The following is a 17,849-nucleotide window of genomic DNA, read 5'->3' as shown; positions in this document are numbered from 1 at the left end:
CTACCTTGTCCCTGCCTGCCCTGACTGTTTGACTCACTTCTGTTCTCAACTGTTCCAGTCTCAGATTGATCTTTCTCATTACTATCTCCCTGGGTCCCACCCCCCACCTTTCTAGTTTAAATCCTCCCAAACAATTCTAGCAAATTTCCCTGCCAGTATATTAGTCCCCTTCGAATTTAGATGCAATCCGTCCTTCTTGTACAGGTCACTTCTACCCCAAAAGAAATTTCAATGTTCCAAAAATGTGAATCCTTCTCCCATAAACCAGCTCCTCAGCCATGCATTCATCTGCTCTATCCTCCTATTCCTATCCTCACTAGCGCGTAGCACTGGGAGTAATCCAGATATTACTACCCTTGAGGACCTCCTTTTTAAATTTCTGCCTAACTCTCTGTAATCTCCCTTCAGAATCTCAACCTTTTCCCTTCCTATATCATTGGTTCCAATGTGGACAATGACCTCCTGCTGGCCCCTCACCCCCATGAGAACATTCTGCACCCTCTCTGAGACATCCTTGATCCTGGCACCAGGGAAACAACACACCATTCTGCTTTTTCTCTGCTGGCCACAAAAAATGTCTGTCTGTACCTCGGACTACAGAATCCCCTGACACAATTGATCTCTTGGAAGCCGACGTACCCCTCATTGCATTAGAGCCAGTCTCAATACCAGAAACTTGGCTGTTCGTGCTACGTTCCCCTGAGAATCCATCATTTTCCTACAATTTCCAAAACAGTATACCTGTTTGAAATGGGTATATCCACAAAAGACTCTTGCCCTAGGTGTCTACCTCTCTTACCCTTCCTGGCGTTAACCCATCTATGTGACTGTATCTGAGACTTTCCCCCCTTCCTATAACTGCCATCCATCACATACTGTTGCTGTTGCAAATTCCTCATCGCTTCTAACTGTCTCTCCAACCGATTTATTCGATCTGATAAGATTCGCATCCAACAGCAGTTATGGTAGATATAATCCGTCGTAACCCTTAAACTCTCTCTAACCTCCCACATCTGACAAGAAGTACATATCACTGCAAAGGCCAATTTTGCTCCTTCACAATCTACAGACCCAAAAAATAACACCATCTTATTCCACTACAAAACACTGCACCGGGTTAAATTAATAGTTATGGCTTATATCCTGATCTCATGTTTATACGTAATTTGTATATATTTTCCTCCACTTGCTTCATTTTGCAGAGGAAATCATCAGTTTGCATGATATAACTGTCCACAACTCACTACACTTGGCTGAAGAAGCTAACCTGGTTTTATCAGGAGAAACTGGTGCCAATTTCAAGCATATTCTTTGCTTGCTGTATTTCATAGAGGATTTTTAAGTAGAGTCTGTGGATTGTTTGCTGGAGTGTTCTGGTTAAATAGACATTGTTTGCTGAGTAAGTTGACTGTTTACTGTGAATCCTGCTGTAAATCCTGCCATGCATTTATCTCATTAGCTGCCTATGCTCTATTGCAAGAAACAGCAACTGGCGCTACCTGCTTCTCCACAGAGAAGGAAAAGTTCAGGATGTCAATCATCATGGATCCTTCTGTGTACCGTCAGCTGCTGGTCACAGAGACTCAAGAGCTGCTTTTTTGCCAGTTGCCTTTTCTAGTGTTGGTGAAAATAAAACTCAGAGACAAGCGCAAAACAACTTAGTCTCAAAAGGAATAGCTTTCCCGAAATCAGCTTTGGGAATAACGTGAATAATCACTTTGTACATTAACAATCTAGGTGAAGGAACCGAGGGCCTTCTGAATAAGTTTGCCGACAATACAAAGATCGGTAGAGGGACAGGTAACGTTGAGGAGGCTGCAGAGAGATTTGGAAAGGTTAGGAGAGTGGGCAAAGAAATGGCAGATGGAGTACAACATGGGAAAGCGTGAGGTCATGCACTTTGGTAGGAAGGTTAGAGACATGGACTATTTTCTAAATGGGAAGAAAATTTAGAAGTCTGACGTGCAAAGAGACTTGGGAGTTCCCGTTCAGAATTCTCTCAAGGCAAACTTGCAGGTTGAGTCAGTAGTTAGGAAGGCAAATGCAACGATGGAATTTATTTTGAGAGGACTTGAATATAAAAGCAGGGACGTACTTCTGAGGTTCTATACAGCTCTGCTCAATCCACATTTGGAGTATTGTGTAGTTTTGGGCCCCATATCTCAGGAAGGATACACCGGCCCTGGAGCATGTTCACGGGAGGTTCATGAGAGTGGTTCCAGGAATGAAAAGCTTAACATGTGAGGAATGTTCAAGAACTCTAGGTCTATACTTGATGGAGTTTCAAAGGATGAGAAGGGATCTAATTGAAACATACAGAATACTGAATGGCCTGGACAGTGTGGATGTTGAGAAGATATTTCCCTTGGTAGGAGAGACTATGATCCAAGGGCAGAGCCTTAGAGTAAAGGGAAGACCTTTTAGATTAGAGATAAGTAGAAACTTCTTCAGCCAGAGAGTGGTAAATCTATGGAATTCACTGCCACGGAAAGCTGTGGAGGCCAGGTCATTGAGTATATTTAATTTAGAGATAGATAGATTCTTGATTGTAAAGAGGATCAAGGGTTGAGAAACTTATCAGCCATGATTGAATGATAGAGCAGACCCAATGGGCTGAATGGCCTAACGTATGCTCCTATGTCTTATAGTCTTATCATATCAGTAAATCAAGGTATTAAGAGTTAGGCAATGCATCCAATCTACAGAAATTGTGCATCAAATTTTCAACTTACTATCTGCATACAAAACTGCCTTTCTGGATGAATGCCCATTGTAGCTCCAGCATGATTCCAGATGAAGTCAACAGATATGAAAATCAGTTAACTTCTACAACAGGTATCTGACATATATTATCAGTTTGGAAAACGTGTTGCTGGAAAAGCGCAAGTCAGGTGGCATCAAAGAAACAGGAGAATCGACGTTTCGGGCATACGCCCTTCTTCAGCTCCTTGGATGCTGCCTGACCTGCTGCGCTTTTCCAGCAACACATTTTTCAGCTCTGATCTCCAGCATCTGCAGTCCTCACTTTCTCCTATATATTATCAGTTTGTCTTGGCAGCAATTTGAAAGTCCAGTCTGCATATGTTAGACACAAGAGCTTTTTTTTTGTTAAGCCTAAGGGAAAAACCCATGGTGTAGAGAGAGTTTTCTTTTTAATTTTACTTTAAGTTTTGGGTAATGCTGTGAGGTCTGAATAGGCCAGTGCTTTTGAGGAAATAATGGAACTAAACTACTTGATTATTACTGTTAGTGATAGTCCCAGCCTGGAAATGTTGCAACAAAAGCCTAAAGAGAGGTTCCTTAAAGGTGAGTATGTTTAAGTTCAGCAATATATAATTACAAGTGGGCTTAAATCTTTTGAGATATTAGAGACACTGAGTCTGGTGTGAGTAATGTATGATTGGTGTCTTTTGTTCCTTTTCAAGATATGCATTCCATGTTCTGTTTTGGATACAAAATTTGTTTTACTTTTCGATTTATAAAGTGCTTTGGGATTAATCAAATTATACTAGACCGCAGCGGTTCAGGAAGGCAGCTCTCAAAGGCCAACCAAGAAAAGACAGCAAATGCTGACACAAACAGGGATGCCCATGTCCCATTAATGTACATAAAAAAAAGATTTCTACTGAGTGTCTCAAAATCTTTGAGTTTGTATTTTACATAGATAGTTTGGTAAGGAGGTTATGAAGGTTCACTGGACCTGAAACATTAATTCTGCTCTCTCTTCATTGATGCTGAGTTTTTCCAACAACTTCTGTTTTTGCTTCTGATGGCCAGCATCTGGAGTTCTGTTGTATCTTAATCTCCATCTGTTAATAAACTTCTCTACTTCATTATTAATAGAAATAGCATGCTTATGCTTTAGTGTCAGAGCATTTCCTTATAACTAGAAGGAAACAAAATATAATCCATCAAGCTAGGTTTCAGTACGAGATTTGACGTGTCCATAATAACATCTGCTGGGGTCCTAATAAAAGACAGCGAGTACTAAACAAAACAGAGCATATCTCACCTGAAAGAGGAGGGTCAGATACTAATGGGGGAGGTGGAGGCAGACAGACCTCATTGAAAATCTGCGGAGGAGGAGCAGGAGGTGGAGGCAGTTCCATTGGAGGAGGTGGTGGCATGTCTAAGAGATCATTCTCACCTTCAAAGTGTACACACAATAAGCTGTTAATTTCAGTGAGCAACAACTTGAGCAATTTGTTTTCATGTTACATAACATAAACCCTTTTAATTTAAGTCCTTATGTTATATATTTAATCATATCATACTATACTGACTAACACAAGACCCCTGGTAATATGTAAGAGATAACATTCAATATGGAGCAACTCCTTACTTAAGGAGGGACATGGTCCCATTGGAGGTAGTTCAGAAAGGCTTCACTCGATTGATTCCTGAGGTGAAGGCATTGGGTCGGCGCTCATTTATGTTTATAGGGCTGAAAAGTTATCTTAAAAATATGTAAGATTTTGAAAGGTCTGACAGTTTAAATGTAGAGAGAATGTTTTATTTCTTTTTAGAGGACTGTAGAACCATGGTAAAAAGAAGAGCTTAAAAATAAGTCTGATGCAAGTTTTGCTTCCAGCAACATACTTAAACTGAAGTGACAGTGCCTCTGTTAACCTAGATAACATAGGAGACTAAACCTTGTTATTGTGATATTAGAAAATCCAGCAGACATTTCTTACAGCTAACACCATCTCTGAATCTCAGGCACATCAGTGGCTGGGCTAACATTAAGCTATTAGGTTACAGCTGAGAAGTATGCTTCAAGTAGAGTGTCTTGCTCCAAGTTAAGGTGACACTGATCTTTACACCCTCAGCCACTTGCTTTAATGCAGTAATGATATCATGTGCATGTTTCTTAAAGGTATACTGATATACTGTGTCTCTTAAAGGTGTACTGACATACCAAGCATGAGACATAACACAATAAAGGAATCATCTGTTTAAGACAGAGAAGATGAGGAATCTCTTCTCTTGGAAGATATTTTGAAATTCTCTTTCCCACAGAGCACTAAGGAAGGGGCAATGACTATATTCAAGGGAGAATTAGGCAATTTTGTTTCAGACTGGAAGGAAGTCAAAAGTAATGGACGTAGTTAGAGAAGTACTGTTAAGGCAACAGCCAGTTCAGCCATGATCGTATTGCATTGTATTATGGTTTATTTGGTGAAATTATCTATTTCTGCCTCCTATTCTTTATGATTTTATGATCATATTAGACTGAAAATTACTTTTGCTATTTTGATAGAGGTTTTAAGAGTAATTATGATACTTTGCTATACGATAAATTAGTGCTCCTCTCCTGATTTTCCTCCTCATCGGCTTCTTATTTAATGCTATTGGCTAAAGTTTACAATTTGGAAAAATTAATTGTCTATTAAACTGAATTAAATTATTATGTTGTACAAAATTTGATTTCCAATGTTTTATTGAGACACTGTTCACATGTACACACAAACACACACATACACACACACTGACCTAGCTCAGCTGCCACTGAAGGTGCTGGTGCTGGTGCTGGTGCTGGAGGTGGTGGAAGCATTGACACAGGTACAGACACAGGCATCACCATGTTCTCAATTCCACAGCTATTTCTGTTTCTACCAACATCACTGCTTTCAAACAACAATAAAAAAGGAAAGATCAAAAGAGATGTCATTGGTGTTTTGTCAAAAGTATCAAAATATTTTCTTGTGTCTGTACAAAATGATCACACTTTAGAATTTTCTTAACTAAATGTACCTGTGCATCGGAGGTCCCTCTGTTGACGGTGAGTTGGTCACGGGACTGCTATATGCACTTGGGACAACAGGAGGCTGAACAGGTCTTGCTCCTTTAGCACTCCTTCTGAAAATGACAGAAACAGGAAATTTCTTCAACATGAACATAAGAGAGGCGAAGAATGAAGTGGACCAAAGATTGGTCTATTACCTCAGAAATCTTTTTCTTATTAAATATGATTTATTCCAGTACTTAAAATAATTGGAGCTGGCTTTTCCTCCACTACACTGCCCATAATCAAGTAATACAGCTGTGGAGGAAAGACCCAACAGAACAATGGAAGCTTGGAATAGTTGCAGTGCTGAACAAAGAGGTACCCAGCTGGTCCCTCTCTCACCTTTTCCTCATCAACCTGCATATACTTTCACTTCAGAAAATTACCCACTTTCCTTTTGAAAGATCTATTGAATCTGCCCTTACCATATTCTCAGATGCGGCAGCCTAGATTCTAACCACTCACTGCATGAAAAAGGATTTTGCTTATGTTACTTTCACTTCTTTTATCAATTATTCAAAATCAGTGCCCTCTGGTCCTCAATCCTTTCACCAAATGAGCTGTTTTCTTCCTGTCTACACAGTCCAGACTCCTCATGATTTTGAGCAGCTCCATCAAATCTCCTCTCAACCTTCTCTCTCTAAAGGAGAACAACCAGGTCTTTACCAATCTCTCTCCTAACACCCAAAATTTGATTTCCCTAGCCCTCTGCCATAATGGATATGATAGAGGCATATTAATGAAGCTAGTAGATATCTTTGCACTTCCCCCTCCCACTCCAAACTGCATTATTACCTCTATGCAATATCACAGGGGAGAGGAGGTCCATCCTGTGCAATTATTAGGAAATTTGCTGGTGACAGAAGAGGGCATCTGTCTCTTCTGCATCCATACCGTCGATTACCTCAACTAATGATCTGTGTTTGTAGCCACCCAACATGATCTTTATGGCCCAATTTAAAAGGCTCCACAAACTGGAGCTAAATATTGAGAAGGCAGTTCTCACAGTTTAACTTTTGGTTAAATTCACTCATGGGATGAGGGTATCAGCGGCTGGGCCAAGATTTTTGCCCGTACCTAGTTGCCCTTGCAAAGCTCACGGTGAGCTTCCTTCCTGAACCCCTGCAGTCTGTTTGATGTTGGTACACCCACAATGCCAAACAGCCACTCTCCCAAAGGTTGTCTTTCAATTAACCAACAATATGTTATTCTATAATGTTCACTTACCCTAAAGTTCCTTGTGAAGTTGAACTAGTCATACTTGATTGTCCGTACCTTCGTGATAAAGTTCCAACTCTCACAGGATGATTACTAACTTCCTACAAAGCAAAAATAAAAATGGTTACTTCAGAGCAAAGATCTTAAATGTACTCAACCTCTTCAAACATCTTTGATATATGTAAAACATTATGGGATTTAATTGGTTAGTCACTAAAATTGGACACAGCAATTGGAAGAGTAACCGAACAAACAGACCTTGGGATGCAGGTGCATAGTTCCTGGACTGGGTGGTGAAAAAGGAATTTGGTATGTTTGCTTTCATTGGTCAGAACATTGACAATAGGAGTTGGGACGTCATGTTGTGGCTTTACAGGGCATTGGTGAGGCCACTTTTAGAATATTGCGTTCAATTCTGGTCTTCCTTCTATTGATAAACTGCTGTTAAACTTGACAGGGTGCAAAAAGTATTTACAAGAGTGTTGCCAAGACTGAAGGGTTTGAGTTAGAGAGAGAGGCTGAATAGGTCTGGGCTTTCTCCCCACAAGGCTGAGGGGTGACCTGATATAGAGGTTTATAAAATCATGAGGGGCATGGATAGGGTGAATAGCCAAGGTCTGTTTCAAGGGTGGGGGAGTCCAAAACTAGAGGGCATAGTTTAGGTGAGAGGGGAAAGATTTAAAAAGGACCTGAGAGGTAACATTTTCATGCAGAGGGTGGTGAGTGTACGGAACGAGCTGCCAGAGGAAGTAGTGGAGGTAGATTCAATTACAACATTTAAAAGGCAAAGGATGGGTACAGTATATGATTAGGAAGGGTTTAAAGGGATTTGGGTCAAATGTTGGCAAATGGGACTAGGTTAGATTCGGATGTCTGGTCAGCATGGATGAGTTGGACTGAAGGTTCTGTTTCTGTGCTGTATGTCTCAAAGTCATTAATTGCAGTGGACAGTTAACCCCTCCCATTGGACTGGAATAAAAGCAGCTACCAATTTCATCCTCACTGCTATTCATTAAGTTTGTTGTGTGCAATCGTTGTTCATTGCTGTGTATATCTTCAAGCTAACCTGCACTAGTTAAAGAAAATCTCTAGCTCTTGAAATAAAGCAAGAAGAGGCTGACCACAGGAGGGAGCAAACATCAGACACAGCATGAGACCAGTTGGTGAAAAAGGTGGAAAAGGAAGAGGGACATTCTGTATCCTCAGGGATGCTGATGAGAAGGCAAAGGGAAAGGATATTGAAGCCAGAGGTGTAGGTGAAAATCTTGGAGGTAATGTCACACAAATGATCAGTGGCCTCAATGCTAGATTTTATTAACTTACCCAGTAACATCAAACATTGTTTATTTTCCCACATCCCCACAACTCATCTATGAACAAGTTCTATCATGCAGGATTCATACTGACCATTCTTAAGCTACACCTCACCCTCATCCTTAAACACTTAGCACTACTGCAAACCTCATACCCACAACACTCAGATTCACTTGTCAGCCTTTGTACAACGACGCTTACATCAGTTTGGAAAGCAGAGTTTGATAGATTGTAAGCTTTGATATTCAATCCTAAATCATAGCATTTAAGGGTTTTAATTTGTGACAGGCTGAAAAAGTCCCTTCCAATGCAGAAATGAGTTGATGAGATGGCAGGAGGGACAGGAAGACTGGCATTATCAATGTGCCTGATTATTTGCCCTGTCCACTATATGCTCAGCCACCTCTAGCAAAGGGGAAAGGTTGCCCAAGATTTCAATGTACAGGCAGCGTTTCTGCTGCATCTAACAGATGTGCAAAATTTCAGAATTTAGTTTTGGACAATATTCCTCTTCTCTCACTACCATTGCTGACAAAACAGCAAATAAAACAACAAATTGATTGAAAAGGAACAGCATGTTCTTCATCATAACTGAGTGGGGATTTGCTGTTCCTGCATTACCTACTATATATGTTGAAATTTACATAGGAATCCCCCAGTGTTGGGAACAAGCATATTACAGTATACCTGCAAGTGACATGCTAGCCATAATAAAACAAACCTAGCTCCTTGAAAGTGGAGTCTCAGGTAGATAGGATAGCAAAGAAGGCGTTTGGTATACTTTCCTTTATTGGTCAGAGTATTGAGTACAGGAGTTGGGAGGTCATGTTGCGGCTGTACAAGACATTGGTTAGGCCACTGTTGGAATATTGTGTGCAATTCTGGTCTCCTTCCTATCGGAAAGATGTTGTGAAACTTGAAAGGGTTCAGAAAAGATTTACAANCAGAGGGTGGTACGTGTATGGAATGAGTTGCCAGAGGATGTGGTGGAGGCTGGTACAATTGCAACATTTAAGAGGCATTTGGATGGGTATATGAATAGGAAGGGTTTGGAGGGTTATGGGCCCGGTGCTGACAGGTGGGACTAGATTGGGTTGGGATACCTGATCGGCATGGACGGGTTGGACTGAAGGGTCTGTTTCCATGCTGTACATCTCTATCACTCTATGACTCTGATTAAATATAGACATTGCGAGACTCAGCAGGTCTGGTGACATCTGTGTGGAGAAAGAGAGTTAAATGTTTCAGGTTCAGTGATCTTCATTAGGTCAGTTGCTGCCAGCTGGTTGAGGTTTGCCAGTAATTTCATTTTGTTTTGGTTCAGATCTCCAGTATCCACAGTTCTTAGTTTATATTTAATGTGATAAAAACAATGAATAAGGGGTAGAAGAACATTTCCTACTCTTTAATCCTTGCTACAAAATCATTACTATATCTTTTATTTTAGTGTTTGAGTTTATGATGCAGAAGAGAACAGGAAGTGAGCTGAAAATGTGAAAAAATAGAACTTTATTTGCTCTATGAATGCTACACAGTGTCGTATCTCATTGACCATTTTAATTCCATGTTGCTACATTAAAATCTGATGGTTCTATTTTAAGGGCTCGGTTCCCATTTTTGCTCTGTTAGAAATATTGTCTAATTAATGTTACTGGATAATACACATCGTGATGATCCTAACAGGTAAGAACATAAGAAATAGGAGCTAGAGCAGGCCATTTGGCCCCTAAAGCCTGTTCTGCCATTCAATAGTATTCTGGTTGATCTACAATAGGCTTCAACTCCTCTTTTGTTCCAGCTCAGCATAGCCATTAACTTCATGATATTTTAAACATCTATCAACCTTCTCTTGAAATATTTCAACATACTGTTTCCACTACTCTCTGGGATGGAGAATTCCACACATTCACTACAGGCAGGTAGAAGAAATTCCTTCACATCTCTGGGTTGCCAGCATCAGACATATTCCCTACCCTCCCTGTTAGCATTTTGCAGGGGCCATTTTCCCCCTTTGTTCCCAAATCTCCTTAATAGCCACAACACCTTCCTATGCAATTGCAGAAAGTGCAACATTTGCCTGTTTACTTCGTCCCTCCTCACTAGGCCCCAGACACACTTTCCAAGTGAACCAGTAATTTACCGGCACTTCACTCAGTCTAGTCCACTGTATTCACTGCTCACAATGTGGTCTCCTCTGCATTCCGGAAACGAATGCAGACTGGACATTCACTTTGTGGAACACTTACATTCAGTCACGAAAATGATCCTGAATTCCAGTAGCCTGCCACATTAACACATCACCCTATTCCCTAGCTAGCATCTGTCTCAGGCTTGCTGCAGTGTTCCAGCAAAGCTCAGCACAAGCACCCAATTTTCCCCTTTCAGAACATGCAGCCTTCAATATCGAGTTCAATAATTTTAGGGCATGAGCACCTTTTCCCATGTTCTTTATCCACTATTCACATCCCAGACCTGATCATGACATGAGCTGCTTTCAGCTACGTATGTGCCCATTCACAGCCTTTCTTCCTTCCTGGCTTACTATCATCCATCCCTCTATCTTTCTATCACTCTGGGCTCTATCTCCACCTGTCCATATATCCTTTGTTTTGTTTTTGTTTTGTGTTGAAATATTCACATGAGGCCACAGATATTCTTCAACAATAGAATATAAGCTTATTGCACAAAGAAAGAAATCAGACAAACCAAACTATATACTAGCTATAAAGATCTTAACATTAAAACACAGTTTTGTTTTGTTTCCCAACACTATCCATTATGGAGACTCAATTCCACAGAAATTATACTCCTATCTCAACTCTTAGAGTTCCTACTTAACCAACTCCTTCCAGTCACTCTTGAAGTGTTGAAATTATTTTATGATTTCTCTCCAAGTCTGATAACATAAACATTTTACAGTTTTGATGCTGTAACCACTTGCAATTGCATCACCCTGAGGATTTCTATTCAAACTCTCCTGGTTTGGAAACTTCACAACCTAGAGAAAAATTTACTGCTGCAACGACTATTTTCTTTGAACTGAGCTGAACAAACTTCTACCATGAGAGAAGCTAAAAACTCGTTTAGAAAAACTTGTTTATGAACTCAGCTCTTACTGAACTCGAAGTTGTGCTCTGAAGTCAAAATAGAACTAAAAGCTTAATGTGAGTACACTGCCTATCCTAAACCCAGGAACAGAAACATCTTATTCCATTACACTGTAGTGGTGCTAGCAAGCCTTTGTTTACAGTCACATATCTTCTTGGACCTGATACATTTAGGTCACTATTGCAGAATACCTTTCTCACTTTTAACAAAAAAAACTTCCATAGAGTCATAGAGATGGAAACAGACACTTCAGTCCAACCTGTCAATGTTGCAATTGTACCAGCCTCCACCACTTCCTCTGCAAGCTCATTCCACACACGTACCACCCACTGTGTGAAAAACTTGCCCCATAGGTCTCTTTTATATCTTTCCCCTCTCACCCTAAACCTATGCCCTCTAGTTCTGGACTCCCCGACTCCAGGGAAAAGACTTTGCCTATTAACCTTATTCATGCCCATCATAATTTTGTAAACCTCTATAAGGTCACCCCTCAGCCTCCGATGCTCCAGGGAAAAGAGCCCCAGCCTGTTCAGCCTCTCCCTATAGCTCAAATCCTCCAACCCTGGCAACTCCTCGTAAATCTTTTCTGAACCCTTTCAAGTCTCACAACATCTTTCCGATAGGAAGGAGACCAGAGTTCCTCGCAATATTCCAACAGTGGCCTAACCAATGACCTGGTCAGCCACAACATGACCTCCCAAATCTTGTACTCAATACACTGACCAATAAAGGAAAGCATACCAAACGCCTTCTTCACCATCCTATCTACTTGCGACTCCACTTTCAAGGAGCTATAAACCTGCACTCCAAGGTCTCTTTGTTCAGCAACACTCCCTAGGACCTTACCATTAAGTGTATAAGTCATGCTAAGATTTGCTTTCCCAAAATGCAGCACCTTGCATTTATCTGTATTAAACTTCATCTACCACTTCTCAGCCCATTGGCCCATCTAATCAAGATCCTGTTGTAACTGGAAGTAACCCCCTTCGCTGTCCACTACACCTCCAATTTTGGTGTCATCTGCAAACTTACTAACTGTACCTCTTATGCTCGCATCCAAATCATTTATGTAAATGACAAAAAGTGGAGGGCCCAGCACCGATCCTTGTGGCGCTCCACTGGTCACAGGCCTCCAGTCCGAAAAATAACCCTCGACTACCACCCTCTGTCTTTGAGCCAGTTCTGTGTCCGAATGGCTAGTTCTCTTTGTATTCCGTGAGATCTAACCTTGCTAATCAGTCTCCCATGTGGAATCTTGGTGAACGCCTTACTGAAGTCCATATAGATCACATCTACCGCTCTGTCCTCAGCAATCCACTTTGTTACTTCCTCAAAAAACTCAATCAAGTTTGTGAGATATGATTTCCCACGCACAAAGCCATGCTGACTATCCCTAATCAGTCCTTGCCTTTCCAAATACATATACATCCTGTCCCTCAGGATTCCCTCCAACAACTTGCCCACCACCGACATCAGGCTTGCTGGTCTATAGTTCCCTGGCTTGTCCTTACCGCCCTTCTTAAACAGTGGCACCACATTAGCCAATCTCCAGTCTTCTGGCACCCCCACCTGTGACTATTGATGATACAAATATCTCAGCAATTTAATCTAGCACTAACTCACATTTTTATGCCTGTTTCCTTAAATTCTGTCTAAGTCCAAAAATGATAACAACACATTTTACTTGGCATTGATTACAACACTTCCATGCAAAAGCTTACTTTGACTTATTGGAATTGGAGTTGAGAGTGTGGTGCTGGAAAAGCACATCAGGTCAGGCAGCATCCGAGGAGCATGACAGTCAATGTTCAGGCTTTTGCCTCCAATGTTGTCTTTCCTGCTCCTTGGTTGCTGCCTGACCTGCTGTGTTTTTCCAGCACCACACTCGCGACTCTAATCTCCAGCATCTGCAGTCCTCACTTTCACCTATTGGAACTGGACTCTGGTTCCAGCTCTAAATAATAAGCAGATACTTTTATAAAAATCTGTCCTGTTAAAAATCGACAATTCTTTTAACGGCGGGCAAAATAATACATAAGAGCTTCAGACAGACATTTATTTTTAATAATACAATTTTGAATTAATGTTCTCACCTTTACTCCGTGTCCAGTATCATCTAGGAGTGTATAGATAATGGGCTTCCTGGTGTACTTTTCTCGCTGTACAGGGTTTGCTGGAGGAATGATTTTGGTCATCCTTGGTGTAGTTTTAGCAACAGCAAATGCTCCAATCTCTCGCCGAGCCACTTTCTCTTTGTGCATCTCTACTTTCTAAAGAAATCAAATTGAAAGGAAAAGGTAAATAAATGGTGCTTCATCTGTGTTGGCGAGTGAGAACTATTCTTTTTGTATGTTAAAGAGACCCAACTACCCTGACTCTTTACTGCCCTTTAGCCAATGATAAACGCTAGCCTCATCCATGTGGCTGCCACTAATCCCATGAAGACTCTTCCCAATCCTTTACAATGCCCTAACTGGATGATACTACTGTATGTCTCAACCTCTCATTCTAACCAGAAAGCTAAAAAGAACTGTATTTATATAGCTAGGAGAAAGTGAGGACTGCAGATGCTGGAGATCATGTGAGATCAGGAGCCTCAGCAGTACGTGGGATAAGTTCTTGCTCTTTTTCAAAGTCATTTGTGAAATCTTTTCCCCCATCTGCCTGAGAGTGTAGAGAGGATCTGAGTTTAATATCTCATCCTAAAGATGGCATCTGGATCATGTGAAATTCTGTCTGATAGTGTGAGAGGTGGATAAAAATAAAATATTGGAAGTTAATCATTACTTTTAGTACATATTTAAAAAGATGATGGTGAATCTTTAACTTAAGAATAATCTCTTGTACATAATTTCTCCAGTTTACTTATGTTTATTACAATACATTAGTATCAACATATATGTGGAAACAAATATTTGATTTCACTGAGGTGGTTTCTCTCCCTCTCATACAGAAATTAAAAAAACAGATATGAAAAAGGCTCATATCCAATTCTTAGTAACAAAAGAGCTATTTGAGACCTATAGTAAGTAACCCCAAATTTAGCAGCACCACTTTTATATTCATTGATGGGATGACTGTAATTCCAGCAAATAGTTATTGTCCATCCCTAAGAGTCCGAGCAATGGCTGACAAGCTTTCATTCTTGAACTAGTAAAGTGATCTTAGGGTGGGATCCAGGTGTTTTTGACTAAGTGACAGCAAAAGAATAACAAAATAGATCCAAGTCAGCTTGGTATGTGGTAAATCAGGCTGCACTTTTGCTTCTTTGGAATGGTAATACCTAGTTGACAAAATGACTTTTACCAAAGCAATGCCAGTCCATAAGACTATAACACATAGGAGCAGAATTAGACCATTCAGTCTGTCACATCTGCTCCAACATTCGATCATGGCTGATAAGGTTTCTCAATCCCATTTTCCTGCCTTCTCCATGTAACCTTTGATCTTCTTACTAATCAAGAACCTATCTATCAGTGTCTTAAATATACTCAATGGCTGAGAGGTGACCTTAATAGAGGTTTATAAAATCATGAGGGGCATAGGTAGAGTAAATAGACAAGGTTTTTTTCCCTGGGGTGGGGGAGTCCAGAACTGGAGGGCATAGGTTTAGAGTGAGGGGGAGAAATTTCAAAGAGATCAAAGGGGCAACTTTTTCACGCAGAGGGTGCTGTGTGTATGGAATGAGTTACCAGAGGAAGTAGTGGAGGCTGGTAAATTACAACATTTAAAAGGCATCTGGATGGGTATGTGAACAGGAAGGGTTTAGAGGGTTTTGGGCGAAGTGCTGGCAAACAGGACTAGATTAGTTTAGGATATCTGGTTGGTATCGACAAATTGAACTGAAGGGTCTGTTTCTGTCTGCACATCTCTATGACATTGCCTCTGCAATTTTCGGTGGCAATCAGTTCCACACATTAACAGCCCTCTGGCTGAAGAAATTCCTCCTCATCTCAGTTCTAAAAAGTCATCCCTTCACTCTAAAGCTGTGCCCTAAGGTCCTAGTCTGTCCTACTATTGGAAAGATCTTCTCCATGTCTATTCTGTTCAGGCCTTTCGTTATTCTGTAAATTTCAATAAGAACCCCCACTCATCTGTCTAAATTCCAAAGAGCCTAGACCCAGACTCCTCAACCACTATTCATCCAACAAGCCTTTATTCCTAGAATCATTCTTGTGAACCTCCTCTGCCCCCCGTCCAAAGCCAGTCCCTCATTCCTTAGATATGGGGCCTAAAACTACTCACAATATTCCAAATGGGGTCTGACCACAGCCTTATGCAGTCTCAGCAGTACATCCCTGTTCTTATGATCCAGCCCTCTCGAAATGAATGCTAACATTGCATTTGCCTTCCTAACTTCCAACTGAACCTGCATGAGAGAATCTTGAACAAGGACTCCTACATAACTTTGTGCTTCAAATTTCTGAAGGCCTTGCCCTGTTTAGTAAATTTTATTGTGAACAGCCACAATTTATTCTGGCTGTGCAGGCACCAGTGAGTCTGTCCTTTGGTCTGCATGGACCTTCTCAACCATGAGAAACAGGAAATAAAAAAGTTGCAACCTCGTAACAGACATGCACACCAAACAAGATCAGTTCTTTTTGTGGCAGTTCCTACAAAGAAACCATACCATTGCTGATTTAAAGCAAAACTGCAAAATGCAAGAAACATGAAATAAAAAGAGAAATTATCTGTGTTTAAAAGAGGAAATCTCAATCAATATTTCCCCTTCTAAAACTGTAATCTTTTTTCACCCAGTAGATGATGGACATTGCAGTCTACTCCCAACATTTTATGGCTTTATCAAAGACAACTTGGTGTTATTTACACATTGCTTCAGAAGCACATAAAAGGCATGCTTTTTTTTATATTAAAAGGCTTTAGCTAGAGATGGGTTGTTACTTATAAGCTTTTCTCTTGAAAGAATGTGGTATCTTATCCCTCTTCATGCATTGTAGAACAAGCAATGTAAAGATAAACAGTGGAAATCAGGGTGTTTTGCATCGCTCAATCTGGCACTTGTGGATTTTCACTGTTTTCGCAGCAGCCAGAGCCAGTGTCATAATAGCAGCTTTTCATTGAAGGAATTGAGCTGGGAAAAAGATTAAAACCTTTGTCCTCACTAAGCTATGTGTACTTGGAATAAACCATGAGGGTGGTGTGCACACAAGCTGTTACACTCTGGCAGTGGTTCTTGTCCCATGAACTTTATTAACATCAATCCTCTTTGTGCTGTGCATGAATGAATTCTGGATCTCTTGCTTAATTACAGCAGGATATTCTATTAACTATTTGAAGATAGGAATCTTGCAATAAATTGCTTCTTTTCTTTGAAAGCAAACCACAGTACCCATCGACATGCATGTCATTGCAGCTGAGTTCCATCAATTATTATTCCCTCCCTGGCACTCTCCTTGTTGATTTAAAGTACATTTTCATTGATAGGTGGCTAGCTAAATCAGAACGCAAGCTCATCGGGCTTTCATGCATTGGAATTTCTGAAATGCAAAATACAGCCAAAAAGGCAATAATTTCTCAGGTTGTCCATTATTGATATTGTTGCTGTGTCATGCACAGCATTAAAGGATATTTGCCAGCAAAAATGCTGCATTAAGATATGCTGAAGAACTGCACAAAGATGACAATAACACACAGGTAAGGAACTGAATGGGAGTGTTTGAAACAAGTGAAAATTAGAAGAAATAAAATATATGAGTGACTGATCTGATATTCCTTAGTTTCAGTACTACACAGAGTCTTAAGTGGCCACCAAACACTTTTTGACAAGATTAAGTACCCCAGTAGGTCTGTTGTTTTGGTGGAAATCCTGCTTACCAGGAGCTGCCAACCAGAGGCCATTTAGCTACTTTGACTGGATCTGGGGAAGCCAAGGCTGCTGCCAGAATGACAGCCACTGGAGGCTTGGGATTGAGAAGCAATCCACACCACATGCAAGTAATAGCAGAAAGGTTTCCAAGTGTCAGACATTATTGGAGAAAGGTGCAGAGTGATCGACAGCAAGATCGGGTGGTGGGTCTCAGTAGCTCCCCATCCTCCTTACGAATGTTGCACACTTCAATCAAGCATTGATTACTCTTGACCAAGGGGGCATTGCCCATCTGGGAGAGCACTCAATTTCATAGAATCCCTACAGTATAAGAGCAGGGCACTCAGCCCATTGAGTCTACATCGACCCTCTGAAAGGCATCACCGCCCAAAACCACACACCCCACCCTTTCCCTGTAACCCTGCATTTACCATGGCTAACCCACCTCATCTGTACAACTTCCTATGGCGAATCCACTGAATCCGCACATCTTTGGACTGTGGGAGGAAATCCACGCAGACACGGAGAGAACATGCAAACTCCACACAGTCACCTGAAGCTGGTATCGATCACAGGTCCCTGGCACTGTGAGGC

At 40.9% G+C, this 17,849-nt stretch overlaps 1 protein-coding gene across 5 annotated transcripts in view; it reads right to left on the bottom strand.

Moving 5' to 3' along the window:
- Window positions 1–17,849, bottom strand: part of LOC122539907 (abl interactor 1-like) — a 44,013-nt gene that overhangs the window by 11,348 nt on the left and 14,816 nt on the right. For 3 of the 5 annotated variants that reach the window (XM_043675065.1, XM_043675068.1, XM_043675069.1), the window contains exons 3-7: window positions 13,522–13,698; window positions 7,016–7,107; window positions 5,755–5,859; window positions 5,494–5,627; window positions 4,013–4,147 (exon numbers count right to left, since the gene is read on the bottom strand). In XM_043675065.1, the coding sequence (XP_043531000.1) occupies window positions 4,013–4,147; window positions 5,494–5,627; window positions 5,755–5,859; window positions 7,016–7,107; window positions 13,522–13,698 (643 nt within the window). The remainder of the gene's footprint in view (window positions 1–4,012; window positions 4,148–5,493; window positions 5,628–5,754; window positions 5,860–7,015; window positions 7,108–13,521; window positions 13,699–17,849) is intronic. The other 2 variants (XM_043675067.1, XM_043675066.1) reach the window with 2 other exon arrangements.

This window comes from Chiloscyllium plagiosum, chromosome 33 (assembly GCF_004010195.1).
Source record: "Chiloscyllium plagiosum isolate BGI_BamShark_2017 chromosome 33, ASM401019v2, whole genome shotgun sequence".
NCBI lineage: Eukaryota > Metazoa > Chordata > Chondrichthyes > Orectolobiformes > Hemiscylliidae > Chiloscyllium > Chiloscyllium plagiosum.
This window is presented reverse-complemented; position numbering and strand designations above follow the sequence as displayed.